At 43.8% G+C, this 20957-nt stretch overlaps 1 protein-coding gene across 5 annotated transcripts; it reads left to right on the top strand.

Moving 5' to 3' along the window:
• The first annotated feature begins 976 nt into the window (after positions 1–976).
• Positions 977–14879, top strand: CUNH3orf14 (chromosome unknown C3orf14 homolog). Of its 5 annotated transcripts, none has more exons than XM_017826844.1 (6): positions 977–1113; positions 1609–1702; positions 2680–2761; positions 3462–3585; positions 8290–8364; positions 10893–14879. In XM_017826844.1, the coding sequence occupies exons 3-6, from the start codon at positions 2709–2711 to the stop codon at positions 11034–11036; spliced, it is 396 nt and encodes a 131-aa protein (XP_017682333.1). In that variant the 5' UTR covers positions 977–1113; positions 1609–1702; positions 2680–2708; the 3' UTR covers positions 11037–14879. The 5 variants fall into 5 exon arrangements, with proteins under 5 accessions (XP_017682333.1, XP_017682335.1, XP_017682332.1 ...); XM_017826846.1 differs by having other exon boundaries at positions 1609–1660; XM_017826843.1 differs by lacking the exon at positions 1609–1702 and having other exon boundaries at positions 978–1113.
• Positions 14880–20957: the final 6078 nt, after the last annotated feature.

Raw genomic sequence — 20957 nt, forward strand, 5'->3', positions numbered from 1 at the left:
CGTTAGCTTTCCGCACCATTAGAAACGAGGACTGACTCCTATGTCTCCGTGTCATTTATTGGAAAGTCTCGTCTTTAAATTACAATAGTAAAAAAAAAAAAAAATTAAAGTAAGTTTTTAAGTACTGTTTATCCTGACTGCTGCAATAAGCATGGGTAAGTTGACAAGTACACGAAAGAACTTGTATTTATGTCATGAAGTGACTTAATATTAATTTGTTGCAGAAACGTAAAATCAGAGAATGGGAAAAAATAGAAAATACAGAGATGAATAGTCCCAAGAAAAAACTTCTGATCTGCAGTAAAAAGGCTTGTGGTGAGTCATCTTAAACTAGGATCAGAAAGAAAATATTTAGGGAACACAAGCATTTTCAGAGCAGCTTTTAGAAATTGTCTGCAGCTGCAAACGTGCAAAAGCTGCAAATGTGCAAAAATCAATTGGATACCAATGAAATGAAGAAAAAAATTATCTTTCAGCTTTATCTGGCTCGGAATATTTTGGTTTATGTTTTCTGCTAAGGACAAAACATTCATTAAAAAAAAAAAAGGTGGACTAGTTGTGCTTTTTTATTTGAAGTACATTTGGATGTAAGTTTGACTATAAAGGACTGGAGTCGCCTCAGCAACTCTCCAATACTGGAGCCGGGAAGGAATTCAGCTCCGACACACGGGGGCAGGATCACACCAGAGGGTTTGGAAACCACATGGAGAACCAGGCTGGCTCTCCGGGCGCACTCCCCGGGCCGGACATGGAAAGCTGTGTGCCTTGTCCGGGGACGGAGCAGTTGTTTTAAACACAAACGCCCCTGGGCACAGCCCGCCAGGTTCCGCGACCCGCAGGCTCCGTGAGGGGCGAGCGCCGACACCGACACCGCCTGCCCGGCCCTCAGCGCTCCCGGGCCCGGCCCTGATTGGCCCGGCGCCGTCCCGCTCCTCCAATCCCTGGGGCGAAGGCGAGTCTCGACCCCGCCCGACCCCGCCCACAGAGCCGACGGCTCGGCCCCACCTTTCCGGCCGTCTCCATGGCAGCCGGGGGGGGCGGGGGGTTGTTTTAAGGCGTCCCGGAGACCATGGCGGGTCGTCGTCTTCCTTTTGGAAGCCGAAGAGGCTAAAGGTAAACGGCCTGGTTTGTTTATGTATTTAATTACTTATTTATCGCCTGACTTCTCCTTTCTGGATCCTGAGGGGTGGTGCTTTCCGACGGATCGTAAATCCTGACACCCCCTCCCCCCTTCCCCAGTGGTAGGGCTCAGGCGGTGCGCGTCGCTCCCTGCCTGTCAGGGCCGCGGCCTGAGGGGGAGCGGCCCCGGGACCGAAGGGTCCTGTCCCATCCGGTCACGTCCTGTCCCGCTGCCCTCGGCCCCAGGGGCCTCCCGGGGCTGCTGACGAGCCGGGAGCTGCCCGTGGGGGCTCATCCCGGGCTGCCTCCGGCCTTGGCAGCCGCCCGGGGCAACTGCGGTTGGAGCAGTTTCCCCGCGGTGCTGTGGGCGGGGGGTGCTCGGGCTGGTGCTGCTTTGTCGCTCCCGTTGTGAGCTGTGGGCGCCCCTAAAGGCACGAGGTGCGTGCGGCGGCGCTGCCCGTGCTCTGTTTTCTCCTGTGGCCACTAAAGGTGTTGCTGATGAGCAGATACGGCGCGAACAGCACGACGTGCCCCGGCCGAGGGAAGGAGCGAGCGAAGGGGGAGCATTTTATCAACAGGCCAGGTGGACAGAAGTGTTTTCGGAGTGTAGTAAAGCACGGATCCCTAGAAGATGCACCCCAACTTCAGCAGAGGCCATGTGTAAATAACTGGTCGCAGTGTGACTCTTGACAGAGAGGCCTTTCCCAACGTTCTCTTTACCTTGATGAGATTTTTCAGCTCTCATGCCCTTTAATCTTATGAACGCATGATAAATTATTTAATTTTATTTGATGTGACAACGACACAATCACTTCTGAAACGAAAAAACAATAGGCTGTAAAACACTTTCAGCCTTCTGAAAAGTGCCCTAGGATCTTTATTTGCATAAGGGGGCACTTGATCCCCTTAATGGATAAGAAAAAAGAACCAGTAAGATGTAAACTATTTAAATTGTGTACTCTGTCATGTACTGAATTACAGGACTGAAAATGTGAGCTCAGAAGTTTTTGCTTAATTTTTCAACCACTTAAAAATAGTTTATTAGCTTAAGTTACTTAGTTAATCAAGTTACTTAGTTTAATCATGCCTATACATAAAGAGTATCTGTGAGATACTCCATATCTGTCTCACTGTATCTGTGAGAAGTAGTTAAAAATCATATTTACAAGTAACTTTGTGTTCAGTGTAACATGACAAAAGCCAGAATTCAGTACTATAAACAGTAATACACAGTTTTTGCAAGCACAGAGTTTGTGTGCAGTTGTAAACATCTGATACTTGAGAAAACTTAATGCTGAATGTGAAACTCAAAAGTAAAATTTTAATTCTCTCATAAATTATTAGAATGCGGTAGGATTTTCCTAAAACATATTGTGAACATTAGTAGTGTGAATGTATTCAAAGCATAATGTAGCGATGTCTTGTGGCAGGTTTTGTGTAGATAGCTGACATATAAATATAATGTGTGCAACTTTTTAACCAGAATTGTTTAATACTGAAAAGTGCATGTTGATGTCTCTCTTTGGAAGGTTTTAATTTCGCTTGATTTTCCTTTTGTAGGGTGACAAAACCAGGGCAAACAACTGAAAATGTCATCCTATTTGGCTCAGGAGGTTCACCTTGCTCGAAGACATGAGGAGATGTAAGTAGTTGTGTTCTACCTCGCAGCGGTTTGTGCTGGGGTCGTGTGAGACCTCCCTCCCTGCACATGACCCTCGGTCCCCGGGAATCCGAGCTCTGCAAGGGGCTGGAGTTCCAGGAGGTGGCACCCTTCCTTCATGAACCATTGGAATTAGCATCCTTGCCTGCCGTTAAGGGTATCTAGGTTGATGAGTTTTTTGACTTCCAATGGTGGTACTGGTTTAAGATCTCCATTGTTAACCTCCTGTCACTGTTAAATTCCTATTTGGGGAAGGTAATTGGATTTTCTCACTCAACGCCTCAGTTATAGAATTGCTTCTTTGTTGCCCTGTAAACTCAGATTGTGAGGCAAAAACAGTAATGATTCAGAAAAGTCTGTTTTTTCTTGTAACAACCAGTACGTGCCAATGAGCAAAAGCGGTACCGATCAAGTCACCCCAACCCACCCTGTCTTTCCTGTTCTGGGAGATTCAGTGTTTCTAAGCACCTTAGCATATGAGGGCTGCTGGTTACAACGTTATAGCTTCATACAAGCGCAGCAGGTGATGCCTGCCTGTACCTTTTCCCTCCTCCAGCACACCCACCCTGCAGCCGGCTTAATTAGCCCCATAGTTTTGAGAAAACTGGGTAAGGTAAAAAGGTTATTTTCTAGCTCCTGAGCAAAATGTTCTACCCACTTAGCAAAATGTTTTCCTTTGTAGACTGTCTCAGAGATCAGAGCTGCTACAGCAGATGGAGACTTATCTAGGAGACAAAAAGACTAAAAAGACATGGCAAACTCAAGCAGCTGATGCAGCTCATAAAAGGAATGCAGCACTTTTAAATGTAAGTTTCTGCAACTACCAGGAACCGCATCGAAATGTCATGGTTATGTAGCTTAGATAATTAGAAAAAAAAAAGTGTTTGCTGTGTAGTTGTCATTTGAATTCTCCTCTGTACAGTTCCCTCTTCTGGAACTCAACCAAAAAGTATTAAATGACAAGTCTTTATTATCTGATGGCATCACTACCTATTTCCCATGCCCTTCTTATAAAAGTCTTGTAGTGGAAGCTGCTACTATATATTTTTATGTTTTTTAAAGTACATGGAGATGCAACACATGCTAGTACATGTCTGCCTGAGAGAGCTTAGGGGTCTGACAGGACTCACAGCCTCTCTACGCTTCAATTCAAGACATGGGGGTATGTTTGGAAAGAGGGGCTGACCAGGCTATAGTGCTTTTGGTCCAGGGGAGGAACTGCTCTCCCACCTTAGTTTCATTAAGTTGTAGAAGAAATTTTCAGTTTGGTGTTTTTCTTTAAATAGGTGTAGAGTGACTGCAGGAATCTTACTTGCAAGTCTGTGAAAGTAGTGTTTGGTGTTTCTGGTTCTTCCTAGAGGTGACACCATTATTATATTGTTCATAGCTGTTCCACATACCTCTTGTCATTTAGGTAAGGTTTGTGTTTCCTAGAGAAATTCAGCAGACACTGGAGAATGGGCAATTGAAAAGATCCAGGTTTGATGGCAGGGACTGGAATGCTAAAAGCCTCCTCTGAAACCTCAGGCTTAGGCATCTGAGTTTGAAGAGATGCACTTGGCCACTGATATGATGCATTAGAAAAATGTTTGTTGGTTGTTTGGGAAGTAGCAGAAAACTGAACCTCCTATGCATTTTCTTTATACTCATTTTTATTGAGGGTCCAAATTGTATATATTGTGTTTACTGAAAAAGTAAATTTTACTCTAGATGATTACAAGATTAATTTGTGTCACCCAAAATCCTTTTGCTTCTTCATGCAGAGCCTGGTTCAGGTTTAAAATGTTCAGATTTTGGGTGGGTATAATTCTGTTGAAGGCCCTCTTTGTATTTAAATGGAAGTTATATTCAGGGAGGGGTGGAAAAGGTGAAACAGTTAGACAGGGATGCCTTCTTAACTATTCTGTGACAAGGAAGATTTTTCAGCTTGGACTGGAAACTAGTGCATTCCAGGCTGGGGCAATCAATCCCCCCTGTGTTGGGTATGGATAAGTGCAGGTGCTTCACTAGGGAGAAGTAAATGGTTTGGATTTTTTTTTCCATAGCTCCTACTCCATCGATTTAGTAATTTCAGCCATTATGATCCCATTTTCCACATGCATTTTACATTAGATTTTTACTTCATAAATACAGTATTTTATAAATTATTTGCATTTATAAATGCATTCTCAGTTTACGGGTGCAGGCAAACACAATAAATGCAGAGTGTGTTTTTCCATGATGAAAGCTTTATTGTATTGGAAATGTTAACAATAGCTCAGACATATACAGAGTGTAAATATTTCTGCAGTTAAACAGATATTTGCCGTCTTCTGTCACATCCTCAAAATTGTTCCTTTCAAGTGTCAAAAATGTTGGTGTTTGTACAGAAAAAAAGCAAAAACATATGTATCAAAACAAATTCTGTTGCAGGATAAAGTAGCATAAATCAGTTTAAATCTATTAATTTTATACTAGTTTTAACAAGCATGCACTCCTGCAGATGCTTTTTGATAACAGAAGAAAACAGGAAAAAAAAAATCTATGCAGCATAATATATGAGAAGCTTGAAAACAAGACTGATTAATGTGCCAGCTTCAGAATATTGTTCCTGATACCAGGCACTGTACATTTCACAGTTACCATGTGGAGAGTTGTTGATTTGGCCTACTCAAAAATACATGGACATGACGAAGTGTTATTTTTTTATTTGCATTTCTGGTTTTCTGCATGTAAGCAAAATCAGTTGTTTTCAGTAATAGATCGTAGCAAAAGGCATTTGTCTTTCTCTGTGCTAGTTGGTATTTATGCACAGGAAAGATTTCAAGATTAAATTCTAATCAGTAGTAAGCAAGGAACTAACCTTTTTTTAATTGAGATTTTGACATTATAAGCACTTGTTCAGCGTTTTAACATAATTATCAGAGTATTTTCCTTGATGTCTTTAGAGGGAGGCTGCAGATTTGGGGAAATCTGTATCATTTGGTGCTTATATAATGTTGTCGTAATAAAAGCAGAAATTAGACTAGTATTTGTAATCTAATTTATGACATTTGTTTCTCAGTGATATTTCTTGTGTTTAGAAATATGTATTACTTTGCAACAGCTTGTAACATGAAATAGAAAAGAAAGAATATGCTGTATAGTAATTAGTATTGGGAAGGTAATTTAGAGCAAATTTGCTTTCCTTCCCAGGCATGTAATTCCAGAATTATTTAAGTGGGATTCTGCCAGACTGAGCTGAATTTGGTCCCCTAAAAGCGATGCATGTGTCATGCATTCCATTTTACCTCTGGGGAAGGGTCTTGAATTGTTTTTGTTCAAGTCCTTGTGGTTTTAGGGGAAGCACTGTAAGATGCTCTCTTTTTTTCAGTACTGTGACATATTTGATTTGCTGGTTTTTTTCCAAAGAAGTTTATATTGCTGACGTATTTATTTTTATATTGATGACAGGGATTTATTTTTCCTACAAAGCTTACCAGTTCTGTAGACACACAAGAAGTGCCATCTAATCTTTCAGTAGTTACAGTTATTTTCTAAAGCATACTACACCTTCCAGCAAAAATTTCTTTCACTGTCTGTCATTAAATCAGTATTCTGAATGACAATAGACTGCACAACATACAAACTGGAGTGAGCAACAAAAAGACACGTCCAATATCTAGGCTATGCCAAAGTGACCTTCTCTTCTAAGCATATATGCACAACTGCTGTCCCCTTTCTTGCCTGAAAGACACTCATTTCCTATCACCATAAACATTCCAGTGACTTGGCTGAGTATATAAAGAAATAATGATTGATGTTCTTCCTTCCTGCTGAAATTCCTACAGTAATTAGGAAGCAGGAATCAGAAAGGAGGAAAATCCTATGGAAGAATGAGGCGAACGTTGCTGATTGATCCTTTTTCCAGTGTGGTGATAAATTCTCCAGACTTGGCCTGAGCTATTCTAACACGAGCTACGTTTGGTGCTGTTGGTGGTGCAACAGAGAAATTCCTTGCTTAAGTTACTTAAGTTTGTGTTGGCCTCTGTTATTTTGACATTGTGATTTCAAATGGCTTCTATCATTGCTCTTGTTCCCCCTTTATGTTTATCCCATCAGTCTTTTCTCACCTGAAAAGGGACAGCTACTTGCTGCTTCTGAGGATTTGGATAGGGCAAACTAGGTCTCAGATTTTTCTCAAACATCCTTTAACTTCCTACAGCAGTATGGATTTTGCTGTAGAAAAGGGAGAACAGTTTTGCTTGGATTAGGTTTGTTATCATGTACGAGAGAATACAGTCATTGTAAAAGGAATTCATGAAATAAGACGAACACTGTAAATTGAATGAACTGACTGTATCTGTCACTAAGTTGAACTTCAACTAACAGTAAGGCTTGTTTTTTTTGCTTTTATTAATCATACTCACTGAATTTGAGTCATATTTTTCAAATTAAACCTGAGTCGAGCGCTGTGTACTTATTGAAGTATTCAGACTGGCTATTATTCAATACGAGTAATCATGTTTGGTCTCTCTTGTGGATATGCTCCTCCAGAATCTCACTCTTCCTTTCAGCAGCAGTGGTGGTGAATATTTGGGAAGTCCCTTTGGGGAATTTCCTCTCTCATTTAGTTTTTCTGTTGTACTCTTCACACCCGCTCTCTGCTCCCAACTCTGCCATCTGCTATACTTTCTTTCCCCCTCCACTCTGTTCAGCTTTGGCTTCTTCACACCCCACTCCCACGTCCCTTTCTGTCTCTCTTCATCTGCCCACCACTCAATCTCTTCAATGTTTGGGTATGGAACTAAGCCCACAAGAACGGGTCAGAACTTTAAAGGGGGAGGGCGGTGAGTTTGGGGGCATGCTTTGATTTGTTTGTTGCTGTTGTTTTTTTGGTTGCTTCTTTTTTTTAAAAAAAAAATGTATTTAGGCCTTTGTGAATCCAGCACACATCCACTGGACACGCAGAAACCCAAATACTGATTTTTTTGTAAGAAAGCTATGTGAGGTGCATTGTCATCCAAGTTTGTCTGGTGAACAGCTTGCTGCAGCTCTACATTTTTGTGCACATGTTATGCATGCATATTAGCAAGTCATCTTTGTCTTGAGAAGTAAAGATCTTGCACATAATTTGCCTAGTTACTTTACACTTACAGTAGCTAGAATACATACTTCAGTCTTCTTGTAGCACAGAAAAAGATGTTCTCTTCCCCTCTATTTCCTTAAGTTTTATAGAACAGAATTTAACTGATTTACCCTGGTGTCCAGAGAGAATAGCAGTCTTTTACAGCAACAGTCCTACATGGTCCTGAAATGTACTCTTGTATGAAAAAGGTACAGCAAACATATTTAGCAGCTGTAGGATGTTAGTCTAACTAGTATAAGTTGGATTTCAGAATGCCTAAACAAAGATTTGAACTTCAGTGTGATTATTTGAATGCTTTTTAGATTTAATGGGTTTATTAAGTGAAATGTCTTTAAGTGAATGTCTATTTTCCTTTTAAAATTCCCAACATTTGTTTTAAAAATATACTTTGCCTGTGTTTTAGGATATAGAAGCAGCAGAAAAAAGGCTGCAAGAAAGAGTGTGTTTACTTCCACATCCTGAAACTGTTAAGTTAGAAGTAAGTCCTAGAACTCTGTCTTTTTATTTGCTGTTTACCAAATATTTTGTTGGGTTTTTTTTCCCCCTGAAGCGTGTTCTTAAAGTGAAAATAATTGATTTTAAAATCCAGTGACTGGTATAGCCAAAGGCCTGTGTACTGTGTAGCAAGCTGAACCTAAATTCTGGGGCAAGGTCCCTAGATTCTGGAGCATTCTGGTGGAAATATTTATCGTCTTTCAGATCTATACAAAATTCTATTTTAAAATGAAGTCAAATATAAAAAAATTAATATTGTGAATATCAGAGGATTACTGTGTTTATTGTTAGAGTAATTTAGTTTGTTTTATATGGCCATCCCATTCTCAGTTTGCCACAGATTGTCATCTTTACATTTCAGGGTCAGTAGTTTATCAGCATGAACAGAGGAAATTTCACTTCAGTTATTTTGTGGTTATATGGAAGCTTACAAAAAGTACTGCTGCTGCAGGAACACTCTATTTTTGCTTCTCAACCTGGAGACTGTAAATATTATTTGAATATAAAAAGTTTGAGCAGCCAGATTCCCACTTGTGTTTCTTGCACCAATGGTTTGTGGGGTTTGTGTTGCGTGGTGATTTAGTCCTCACAGGCACAGCAGCACAGTGTCCCACACAGGTTTGGGTGCTGGGGCACTGTCAGGGAAGGGCAAAGGTATGTTTTTAGCACTGTCAGCTGTGAAAAGAGGTGTATTGTGCCTTAGCTTCACACCTGCTGGGCAAGTGTTGTCATGCTTAGGCTATTACTTAAATGAGAGGCATCAATTCTTGTTCTGGTTACTGTTAAAAGTTTTTATCTGTCATTGCATTTTGTAAACAGCCTGCTGTGACTGTGGCTTTTTTATTATGCTTATTTTTAGACATTTTTAGGCATAAAGGTACATTTTTTTTTTCCTGGATACCTATACATCTTGATTGATGCTAAGAAAGATGCCAAGCTAGTAATACTGAACCTATTTTTACTGTGTTTGGAAGTAGTTCTAGACTCCTTGAGGACTTCTGAGACACCAGCTAGGGTTTTCTGGGTCAGTTTTGGACTGCTGCTCCCTCTGTCCTGTGTTGGGTGTTGAGCTGCTTGCACCATGTAAAGCCAAGTCCTCACAAATCGGAGACTGCCGAGCGACTGCTCTGGCTGCAGAATGTCTGCACTCTGCAGCAGCGGTGAAATTTTAGAGAGAGCAGAGTTACTATTTGGAGGAGAAGATCCTATTTCAGCTTTTTTTTTTTTTTTGTACTTCTAGAGAGGAGTGCTATAAATAGTGGAAAAAGAAAACTTTCTTTCATGGTACAAAATTCTTGTGCGTGCTTTGTTCCAAAACACTTCTGAGCATATTTCACTCAGCCATATATGTGTCTGTATTAATATACTCTGAAAGTTATGGCTATAATGGATCCCCAGCTTGCTAAGTCGGAGTAGTTTTGTGTGACAGCACATATGCTTGTCAAAAAAGATTCTTTGAGTAAATCTGTTGAAGAAAATATTTTTGTAAATCTGCAAGAGCCACAGTTATATCTGAGCTACATGCAAGGATCAAAATGATTAGCCAGGAATCTAATACCCTGCAGGGAGATGCTCAGTTTTGTGCTACGTTTCTCCCACATTACATAATTAAGTAAAATAAAAAGGCTCACTACATATGTACCATAACTGTTCTCTACTACAAAATTACTTTTTTCTGAATGGACATCAATGACTAAAAATACTTTCATTGGTGGATGGATTAAGGTGTTGGCTTAATACGGTTCTTCAATCACATTATTTTTGGGGGGAAAAAAGATAATACACAGCACTTCAAATTTTCCTGAAAATCCTGCAAACAACAAAGTTATTCTTAGGATACCAATACAAAAATGATGAATGATGAATTCCACAGATAAATAATAAGTTGAATTCATTACTCAGAGGCACAGCGTAATGCAGGAGGAAGGGTTAGATGATCCACAGTGGTTTCCCTAGACCGCAAGCTAAGTATACAGATTTTTTTTTTTATTTGTTGGTCCAAATACTGGGGATTATAACTTCATCAGCGAGTTATCACATTTAAAATTTTACTCAAATATTTAGAACTATAGTACTGCAGACTCTTCTAGCATAATCAGTTTACGTTGGTAAATGTGCACTTTTCATTTCTAATATTAAACCGGTTCTTTTTCCACTTCAAAATTAAATTCCACTAACATACATACTTAAATATAAAAGCTACTTCGGGAAAAGTATATTATCATGAAAAATAGTTTATTAAAGGTACTGCGAGGGTCTAAACTAATCTGTTGCTTACCACAAGAGGGCACATTCAGTCACTTCACAGTTCATGCTGCAGAATGAAATCTTTCCAGGCTGATATTTTGTATCATTCTAGAAATCTGAAATTTCATGTGTAAGTACATTATTTTTTTCTGAATTGCTTCACTCATAAAGTAAGATATAATAATGTTTTGCATATCTATATTGTTTTAAACAGGCTGACACAGATATTGAAATTAAGTTTATTTTTTCTTATATCTTTCTCAGACTCTCTATTGGGCATCAATAAAAGAATCTCTTCCCAAGTGGGAAGAATTTCTTTTAGGAAGAGCAGAAGTTCCTATTGGCTTTAAGAAAATGAAAGCTACAAAGCAGAACATAAACTACTCAGAAGAAGACTCACAAAAATAAACATTCTAGTTGCATTTTGTTTTGTAATTTATTACTTAAGCAGAGAAGATCATCCAGATCGGGCAACAGAATATCATGCCAGTAAATTGAAATGTAAATAATTTAAATTAAAATTAACTGTATTGGATAATTTGATTCCATTGTTACATTGTGTACAATTCCTTATTTTTGTTCTGTATTAGAGGAGCGATCCTCAAAGGGGCTTTTAGGATCAAGAGTGAGAAACACTGGTGTACAGATTTCCACCAAGGCAATTGCTTTTTCAGTATGAGAAGAGTTTTAGGTTATTTTTAATCCTCTGCTTCTACATGTAAGTGCGATAAGTAAAGACAGATTCTTGCATTATCTTTCTTCACTTCAGTCATCTGTGCTGCATGCCTGTTCGTGGATGAGGGAGAGAGCAGGAATTTACCATTAGGAGGAAAGGCAGGCTGTGTGCATCAGAGTAGCCTTGGTTTAGCACCAAGAATCTGTAAAAACCTTCACGAGAGCAACGGTGGAAGGAACAACCTTGAATTTCCATATCCTGTTTTCCCTGATTTTTGTCATTGCCGCTTTCATCACTTCTGCACCTCACTCCAATAACCACTGCTGCTTTTCCCAACCTCCTCCTGCCTACGTTGTATTTCCTGTCTAAGGGGTAGGGAAACAAATCTCCAGGGCTTTTTGCTACTTTGAGGATGCCCTTAATGCTATTTTCATTCTGTTGATATAATCTACAAGTGAGAACTTTTTCTTAGACATGAAAAGTTTGGGAGAAGCAAACTGAAAGGTAGGTGGAAGTGGCTGTCCAAGAACAAAGCATATATAGAAGTTGAGGAGCTAATAATTTCATTTCAGACATTGAACAGCTGCTCAGCTTCCTCCTACAGAGGTGTAGTATTGGTGAGTTTTAATTGTGCAGTGGGCCAACTTGATATGAAAAATTCACAGTACAGAACTTCAGTATCAGTTCAGTCGAAGATCCTTCCACGTGTGTGATGTGGTCTGCAGAAATTGAATCCTTCCCAAGCAAAAGAAGCCTAGAAAATACTATTTTTTTATTAAGAACCTGTAGTCGAGTCAATATACTGTTAAAATTCAATCTCATATCCAACAATATAATTCCACACCAACCTGGAAGTAGGAGAAAAAAAATTTATCTCTGCCAGTGTCTGAGGATATGAAAATGTAATGATTACAAATTTTACTAAGCCACTAGTTAACTGTCTATGCATCTCCATGCTACAGAGATATAACCTACTGGTTAAATATATGTAACTCTGTGTTGCATGAAGAATCACTGACACAATAAAATCAAAACTTCAGCTGCGATATAAAATTTTTGTATGTTTTCCACAGGAATATTAAGAGTTCATTTAAAACTTTTTCTATTGAAATGTCCATTAAACTGATAAGTTTTTACAGAAACTGCCATCTTAGAATTATCCTGTTGAGTGGGTGTTGGTGTTTGTAACAATAACGTTGTTTTCATAATATGTGATGGCAGATTAGCACGCTTCTCTGCAGTGTTGTTAACAGTTGTAATTAAGGAATAAACAGTAAAGGGTGTCAGTCCGATGACAATTTCATCTATAGTGTCACAATACAAAATGTCACAAAATATTAGAACTGTTATATAACTACAAAAATATCAAATTAGGCTTTCATCTTACAAGCTGAGAGCTTAAAAAAAACCTGGCATAGAGACTATTGCAATTTTATACCTACTCAGTGTTCTGTCACAAAGACAACTTGGTAATATTTTCTTCTGTAAGCTCACAATGTGATTCTCAGTGATTTAGCGGGAATGTGGATGGATCTTACAGTAATAGAGCTCACATTTAAAAAGCAAATACTTGGAGCCAGTTGAGCAGACAAGAAGGGAAAAGCTATTACACATGATGCCCAGAATGAAGGGATGGGTGAGCAGTTAGTCACTAACAAAGACTGGGATTCATCCCAGTCTTTGCATCCAAAGGGAAATCACTTAAACTAAAATCTGGCCCCTAAGTACTCTATACATAGGAATAATCTGGGTCTTTATCTCTTTGGACTCCGCCTCACCACTGGGACACAATGCAGATACTCACTATCTCCTTGCCCCTTGTGAATTCCCCTGGAAGGAGAGCTAAGTGTGTGGACATTGAGGGCATGGCAGCTGGATGGATGAGGATTTGGCAGCGTGCAGGGAAGGGCACCTGCAAGCAGGATTAGAGTAGTTTCCATGCTGCAGTTGGGTGTTCACATAGCGTGTATGAGATTAAAATGAAATTATCTTCAAAGAAGGAGTTTAATTTTTCCTGCAGCATAACTTTAGAAGCACTAGGACAACAAGTGCAAGGAAAGCTGTATAGGAAGGTGTCCAGAAAAGTAAAAATTGAAGAGAAACATTAAAAGCAGGAATGTTTGTAGGTGACTGCTCTCAGAGACAAGGGCCTTCGTGTTGGCCTGTGGTCTGAAACAAATGAATGCAATTGCCTGTGACTGTGAAACAGCACAGCAGTAGGGGCAGGGGGGACACAGCAGGGACATTAAGGTACAGGAGCGAGTGTCTCCTGATTTGGCACAGGCCTCGGGGCACACAGTGTCAGGGAACATAATTATATGGCATCTCCTGTTCTACTTAATTTGTTAAGTTTAGTTTACTACAGCTGAGCTAGCTTGCTGCTTGCCTTTCTATAGGTACAGATTTGAGAAAGCAAATGAGAAACTTTAGTGTGTTTAAAAAAAAAATTTTAAATTCCCCCAAACTGATTGATACTGATGTGATTTAATATCGACCTTATATGACATCCTGAATGGGTGTTCTACACCAAGTCAAGGCTATTACCTTAAACATATCAATTCTATGTAGTTGCCACATCTTTTCCCAAACTTTTATATATATATAAATATAAAATATAGATATTACATCATAGATATCTTCTGTAATTTCCTACCCATCCTGACTAAATGTTTTTCCCTTAAAAAAACCCTAACTTGTTACTCTGCAGTCTTGACTTGCTACTTGCCCTATTATGTTAAAATATATTATATACGTATGCTGCAGTGGTTCTAAGAGCCTGTTGCTTCTGGTGCTCTTTTGGTGGGTGGGGAACAGCAATTGAGAGAAGAGCAGTGAGAAAACCCAAAGGTTTTGCCTGTCTGTAAGTTCATCTTTGAGTATCTTGCAAGAAGAAATAATTAATCATCCTTTTTTAGGTTTATGCACAGATGAGTAGCCTCAATGGTAACCCAGGAGCACAGCCTGTTCACCCATCTTGTCACCTCTGCCATCACATTCCCAAGCTTTTTACTTTCTCAGTTATTCTGGCTGTGGGGGCAGGAGCAGAAGGCATGTTAGTTTTCCCTAGGATAAGAAATTTCTTACTCTGCACAATCTTCCTCGAGACTATTAATTTAATTTGGGAGTACATTTGAAATAATAAGTTGGTTTGGACAAATGATATTTGATACTATGGTATCTAGGTTGTATTTATTCAGGGTCATGTTTTCATAGGAACTGGGAGCTAAATTTTAGGCTGTCATTTCTGTCTTTTTCATTCACATAGAGCAGGTTGGGGATAGAGATGCTCAGTTTGAGTTTGTTGGTACTGAAAAATAAGAAAACCAAATTTGAAATGGAATGTACTTTTAGAGGTTATATCTGAAAGAAAATATTATTTACTCCATAATGGTAATTTTCATAATATTTTAATAGTTGTGTTCAGATACAACTTGACCTTAAATATCACCCCAAATGCAAGCTGTTTTAACATATTTGTAATGCTAAGGTCTTCATTACTGTGATATTCTGTTTGCTCAAGGATTATAATCCGTGGATATACTGTGTTATAGTTGAAATAAAGCTTTGATCCTGTAGTCACTGCCTCCTGGATCTCGGTGTTATATTACATGTATGAGTTGGATGTAAGTTGGTGCCTGCGGTAGCCAAGTGTGTGAACAGCAAGTAGGCCAGTGATAAATACTTTGTTCAGGTATGGTGTTTATTTTCCTGTGACTCTGATATGAAATTCTAATCTGCTGAGTGAAGATTAGAATCTCAGAAGTTTACTGCTGAAAAATCCAAGTTTAATGAATCCCAGATCGATTATTGGCACCCCTCCTATTGTTTCACAATAACTGAGCTAAATTACTTCAGATATGCGATTACTAGGAAGATGTAGATAGAGAGACTTAAGCCCTCGCAAAGGAAACAGGTGGGGGAAAACGGTTCTTTAGTACATCCTCCTGCTGTGTGAAGCTCTTTGTCTTAGCTATAAATAGCGTGATTTAATTTGGGAATTTGCTACTCCTTTTAAACACAGTTGAAACAGCTCTTGAAAATGCGCTAAGTTGTACCCGCTGTGTATGGAGCCTTCCAGTTGTATCTTTTACATTTTACTTACTTTGAATACGTCTGTTTTTAACGCATACAGATAGGAAGTATGCTCACTTCTCCCGTAAGTTTTATCGCTAGTGATGATGATCTTAAAAATAAATGTGTGGTGTTCTTTCTCCTCACTCTCAGTCGTATCACCTACCAGAAAGCCCTAATAGGCAACAAAATAGTGTGAGACGGTATTTACATCACACTTTTGAAACAGATTCAAGCAGAGCCAGCTGCTGTAAGATTATTTTACAAATCTATTGCAAATTAATAATAGGAAAAAATTGCCTTTCTTTAAGTAAATTATAGTCTCCTTGACTAATTACGTAGCTTGAAGCTGCAGTAAATAAGTACCTGTCTCACTGCGGTGTTGGGAAATGTAATTTTGATATCCAGACCTGCCTTTCTTTACCCGTTTAGTTCACATGTGTTCCCAGTAGCTTCATTTCGCGGAGCTCTGACTGTTGCTCAGTAAAAGCTTCCGGAGGATGATGTGCCCAAGTGGAGCACATGCCCGCAGCTTTGTTCGGCGCGGTCGAACCTGCGCGCCCCGCTCCCCGGCGGTGCGGGCTCTGCCCGAGGGGCAGCGCTGCTCCGAGCCGGGAAACCCCGAGCCCAGCGGCTGTGGGAAAGGGAGAAAGGAGACAAAAGAAACACCCTAAACCCATTGTTTGGTGGTTGCCCGGTGTGAAATGCGCTCGCTGTGGTGCGGGGGAGGACAGACGGACGGCGGTCGGTCGTGTCGGGGCTCAGGGACTGCGCGTTGCCGGGAACGGTGCGCTGTGAGAGGGAACGGGGAGCCTGTTGTGTGTGTTCTCCCTCACTCAAAGGCGCCGAGATTCCCAGGAAAGCTCTGGGCAGAGGGTTTGATTCCTTGGAAGTGTTCGTAATGATACCCATAGCGATGAAAAACGTATCCGTAAATCTCTTAGGAAAAGGTTTGTGTATGTGACCCAGAGTGTGGCAGCCCCCCGTCATCTGGGAACGGTGTTTAGAAGGCGCTTAAACTACTGCAGCTGCTTTGCGCTATTTCTCGGACATTTCTTTGTATCAAGTTTCCGAGTACACTTGGCTTTTTCCTCTATAATCAGCTTTCTCTTGCTGGATTCATTGAGTGATGCGATAATCCAATGTTGGTAATATCTCAATTCATTAACATAATGAATCAGAAGGAAGAGGCTGATTATAAATCAGAAAGCTTCTATTTATGTGAAATATCTTGGCAACTGGCAGCAGTGAGGAAGACAGTAGAAGGAGTATCAGACAGTTAACAGGACCTCGGGAACGCGGCTGCAGGAGGACTCAGGTGCTCTCTGCTATTTAAACGCCTTAGCCCTCCAAAGGACAATTGTGCCCATTGCAGCGAGGCAGCAGCGCTGATTTGGGGAAGTACCTGGCTCCCGTGGCCTCGGTCTCCCAAGTGGTTCAAAGCGCCCATCCCCGTTGTTTGGGACAGGGTTTTGCTCCCGGCCGCCGCTGGCAGGTCAGCCCGGGGGGGTGGGACAGGGGCTGCCGTCTCCCCCCACCCACTGCTGTGGCCCATCGCCCACGGCCTGAGGAGGCCCGGATGGAGCCGGGGGTGCTCCGAAATGCTCGGCAGGGAGCCGGGAGAGGCGAAGCGGGTCCAGCGAGATGCCCAGCCCCTGTCCTGTCGACTGGGAGTACTTTTGCCCGCGGACCAGATTTCTTTTGAAGTTACCCATCAGCAGGCTTCTTCTGCAAATGGAGAAGATGGCAAAGATGCAGATATTTGCAGAAGTCAAGTTTTATGTTGTTTTGGGCTTATACACTCAGAATTCTGGGAGCAGACCCCTTTTCTGCACTCCATGTCTGTCCCTGCTGGGGATCATAAAGCGTTTTGGTGACTAAACACACTCTTACTCCCAGAGTCACTTTAAAGCAGATTTTAAGAGCACTGGTGACTTGAAGCACCCACACTGAAAGGCCACATGGCCCGGCTGCAGCCCCAACATCTGATGAGGAGGGGCAGCCCGTTGTAAAATGGAGAGCACAGAAGTTCCAAATGCACCCTTTTCCTCTTCTTTTTTTTTTTAATTTTTCATTGAGGGCACATGTTGCCCGTGATTGAATCAATTAAGCAATTGCAATAAATCAATGAGATAAATACAAATAACGTGAGGAGGCTGTGGGCCAGGCAGGGTTAGCAGTAGGAGTAGGGCAGGAGTGGGGTTATAAAAGGTGGGGAAGGGTCACCTAGAGAGTCAGGGCAGGTGGTAGAAACAAACTGGTAAGAGCATTTTTGCCCCCTTTTTATGTTTTTTCCTAAGGCCCTGTGGTGATGGTGTTGGTTAGCACAGCACCGTGGCTGTGGAGAAGGTGGGGAGAGTAGGAAGGCAAATGTTTAGGGCAAAGCTGGCCATGGTGCAAGGTCTGCCTGTAGAAGCCCTCAGGAGAGGAAGGGCATGGGGTGAGTGTGTCACCCAGCACCCCCCCACCAGCACCCCAGCCCGGGGGGTGGGTGCCTGTCCCGCGACCATGGCCTATCGGTGACCCCCTCTGCCTGCACAGCCCCAGGGCCTCGCTGCCCTTCACCATCCCGTCCGCAGGAGGCTGCCCAAGGGGTCCAACGCGGCCGGGCAGCCGATAGCCCTCGCCGTGGCCGCTGTCCGTGCTGACCAAAGGGCGATGCCTACGCCGGGACCTGCTGTGCCATCTGTCCCTCGGTTGCAGGGGCATCTTCCTCCGGTCCTTTCCTCTCTCTGCAGAGCACGGCTTCGGGTGGCAGCACAGCCCCGGCTCTCCGGGGGTATCCAGGGTCCAAATCTGAACAGGTAGGGACGGCCTGAGGAAAGACGCAGGAGGTGTTAGGGAGTTGGCAGGGGCCACGCCGTGAGGGCTGGGGAAGGAAGGACAGCAAGGGCCGGCAGTGAGAACACTGAGAGCCAGAAGGACAGCAGTGCCCGCACCCCAGCCGTGGGAGGGCGAGGCCCTGAAACCCGTCCCTGGAGCGGACTCTCGCAGGGGTGGGCCGGCACGCTCGAGGCCCAGTGGGCTCGCTTAAAAATAACGTAAATACTTCCGTAAAACTGCTTAAAGCGAGAGACGGACAAGTCCTGCAAGAAATTGGGCGTCCTTGGGGACGCGGCGGGTTGGGAAAGGCATGTGTCAATTTAGCCCTAGTGTTGACTTAAGCGAAAGTGCTAAGCCATTCCTAAACCTAAGTCAATACAGACTTAAGCCAAAATTGTTATTAACGAGCTCTAATCTGATTTAAGAGCCTCCGAGCGAGCCGTGTCTACACGAGGCGCGTTGCCTTGCGCTGCGCTCCGCGGTGCCCGGTCCCCCGGAGGGGCCGCGGCCCGGGACAGCGAGAGGGTCGGGAGAATGCATCCCCAGGGAGGAGGAAGGCGGGTTTCGAGGAAAGCCGGGCCGCAGTGATTTGGGATGACCGGTGATCTCCCTCCGCGGGACAACCTCTTAAAACTGTACCTAGCTCGGCTGGCGTGGGGCGGTTCGGGGCTGTGCAAAGCCCTGGGCCGGGGGTGTTTGCAGCTGGGGCCGGGGCTGCCGGGACCTCTCGGCCGTGCCTGGCCCGGGGGTGGTGCCGAGGGCCGACAGCTCCGCTCGCTCGGAAGAGGGACATGCCAATGCATTTTTTCCCCCGTCCCGATGGGGCAGTTGAGCCCTCCACTCCACCCCCCAGTGGGGGCCTTTCTTTTCTTCCCCACCAGCTTTGAGCAGCCCTGTTTCAGATTGGCCTTTTTATGTTTGATATAAAGAATAGTTGTTGGCCAATTCCATCTTTTCATCGCTGCTCTCCAGGCCCGGGTCCAAGCGGCTTGTCAGATGCTCATTAACTCCCCCTTTGGCTCTTTCCAGTGTGTCTCCTAAGCTTATTGTGCCAAGAACTAGCGCTTCTTTCTCTTTACACGGCTCCCTTTCTCTGCTCCATCAGGGAGACAAATTACTTTCCAAAAGGGATCGCCAGGGATGGTTTAATGAGAATTTCTCTAGCGCTGGCCGTGGAAATCAATGTAGTTAACATTCGGTGCACTTAATTGGACTTTTCTCTTCTGCCTCCTTCAAAAAAACTCTGAAGCTATCCTGTTAATCTCTCATTTGTAATCAATTGTGTTGACTAAACAAAAGTCTAGGTCGTCCTTTCTTCCTGTCCCAGACAATCCTTTGTTGCCTCTAAATGCCTCATTCTTGAGTGCTCCTGGTCGTGTAGATGGGTCCGATTTTTGACAGTTCATTATTGCGCTTTTGTCCATTTAATCTCCCTCGCTGTGTTTTGCATGTGCATGCCTTAATGAGCTCCGTTGGCAATTAACATGTTTCTAGCAGCAAACTGGTTGCTCAGACGTTTGGAGAGCGGAGTGCAGGGAAAAGGGCAACGCAGCTGCCTGTAGGTTGGTCGCTTCCCGGTGCCCGGCGCGGTGCCGGGACGCACCTGGGAGCCGCCCGGTGCCGGGGAGGCGCCGGGCCGGGCGGGCCGAGGGGGGAAGCCCGGCGGTGCTGGCACGTCCCTCTCTGCGCGGAGGCACCTCTAACCCTCCCCCCGAGGCACCGGCACCGCTCAATCTGTTGTGTGCGCGGCTGTGGCGCCGGGAGAGTTTTTTTTTTGTGCGGGTTTTTGTGTTATTATTGAGGCTTGCTGGCAAGAGTGCCGAAGTGTGAGCAGTCGTGGACAGCAGAAACATCTTGTGAGGGAGAAGATAATTGGAGTCTCTGGCGTGTGTGTGTCTGACAGAGCCGCCCCTCCCCCGCGATCTGCGGCTTGTATGTGCCAGGATCCGGGCGAGATCCCGGGGGGGGCAGGGGCCGGCCGGTGGCGAGCGCTCTGCCGCGGCCCCTTCCCGGTGCGTCCGAGGTCGGGGGAAAGCCGGAGCGACAGCCGGCCCGGGCAGGGCTACCCGCCACCACCCGGGGTGGGGGGCAGGTAACCAAGCCCACCCAGCGGCGGCCAATACAGCCCTGCAGGGTGCCCCGAGGATGCCCTTAACCGTGACGGGAATGACTCCCTCCTCCCTCACAGACGGCTCTGTAAACAACGCCGCTTTTTATAAAAATGCGATAAGAACGCGCTTCCTTAATTCCCTTCCCGGGAGCGGGTTTCGCACTGCTCTCGCCCATCAGGGGAGCTGAGGAAGCAGCCTGCGCGCTGTCTGTGGGGCCTGTAGCCGCGCCTGGCTCCCGCTTTCGGCTCCCGACTGGCAGCCCAGACCTTTTCCCGCGGCCCGAGGTGCGGAGGAAGCAGAGCTTCCCCCGGACCTGACAGCGGCACTGGCTCCGTAGCCACCCCTCGGGATGCGCACGCCCCGCTCCCCTCCTCCGGAACCTTGTCCTGCCGTGGCCTCCCCCCATACACTGTCCTCTCGGAGAAAGGGGTCCCCCCCCTTCTGTCCCCGGCCCGTGGGCTGTCCCGCCCCGTCTGTCGCGGCGTCGGGAGAGCCGGGCTCGGCTCCCGCCTGCAAAGGCTTGAGCTGCAGCCCCTTCGCTTGCGGGACCCTTTCCCCCGACACGGTGTCCAGAGCGGTGACATAACGGCGACGGGGTTTGCATTTTTCCTCTTCTTTTTTTTTTTTTTTTTTTTTTTTTTTTTTTTT

The sequence above is a fragment of the Lepidothrix coronata genome, unplaced genomic scaffold (assembly GCF_001604755.1).
Source record: "Lepidothrix coronata isolate B3197 unplaced genomic scaffold, Lepidothrix_coronata-1.0 Scaffold131, whole genome shotgun sequence".
NCBI classification, from domain to species: domain Eukaryota; kingdom Metazoa; phylum Chordata; class Aves; order Passeriformes; family Pipridae; genus Lepidothrix; species Lepidothrix coronata.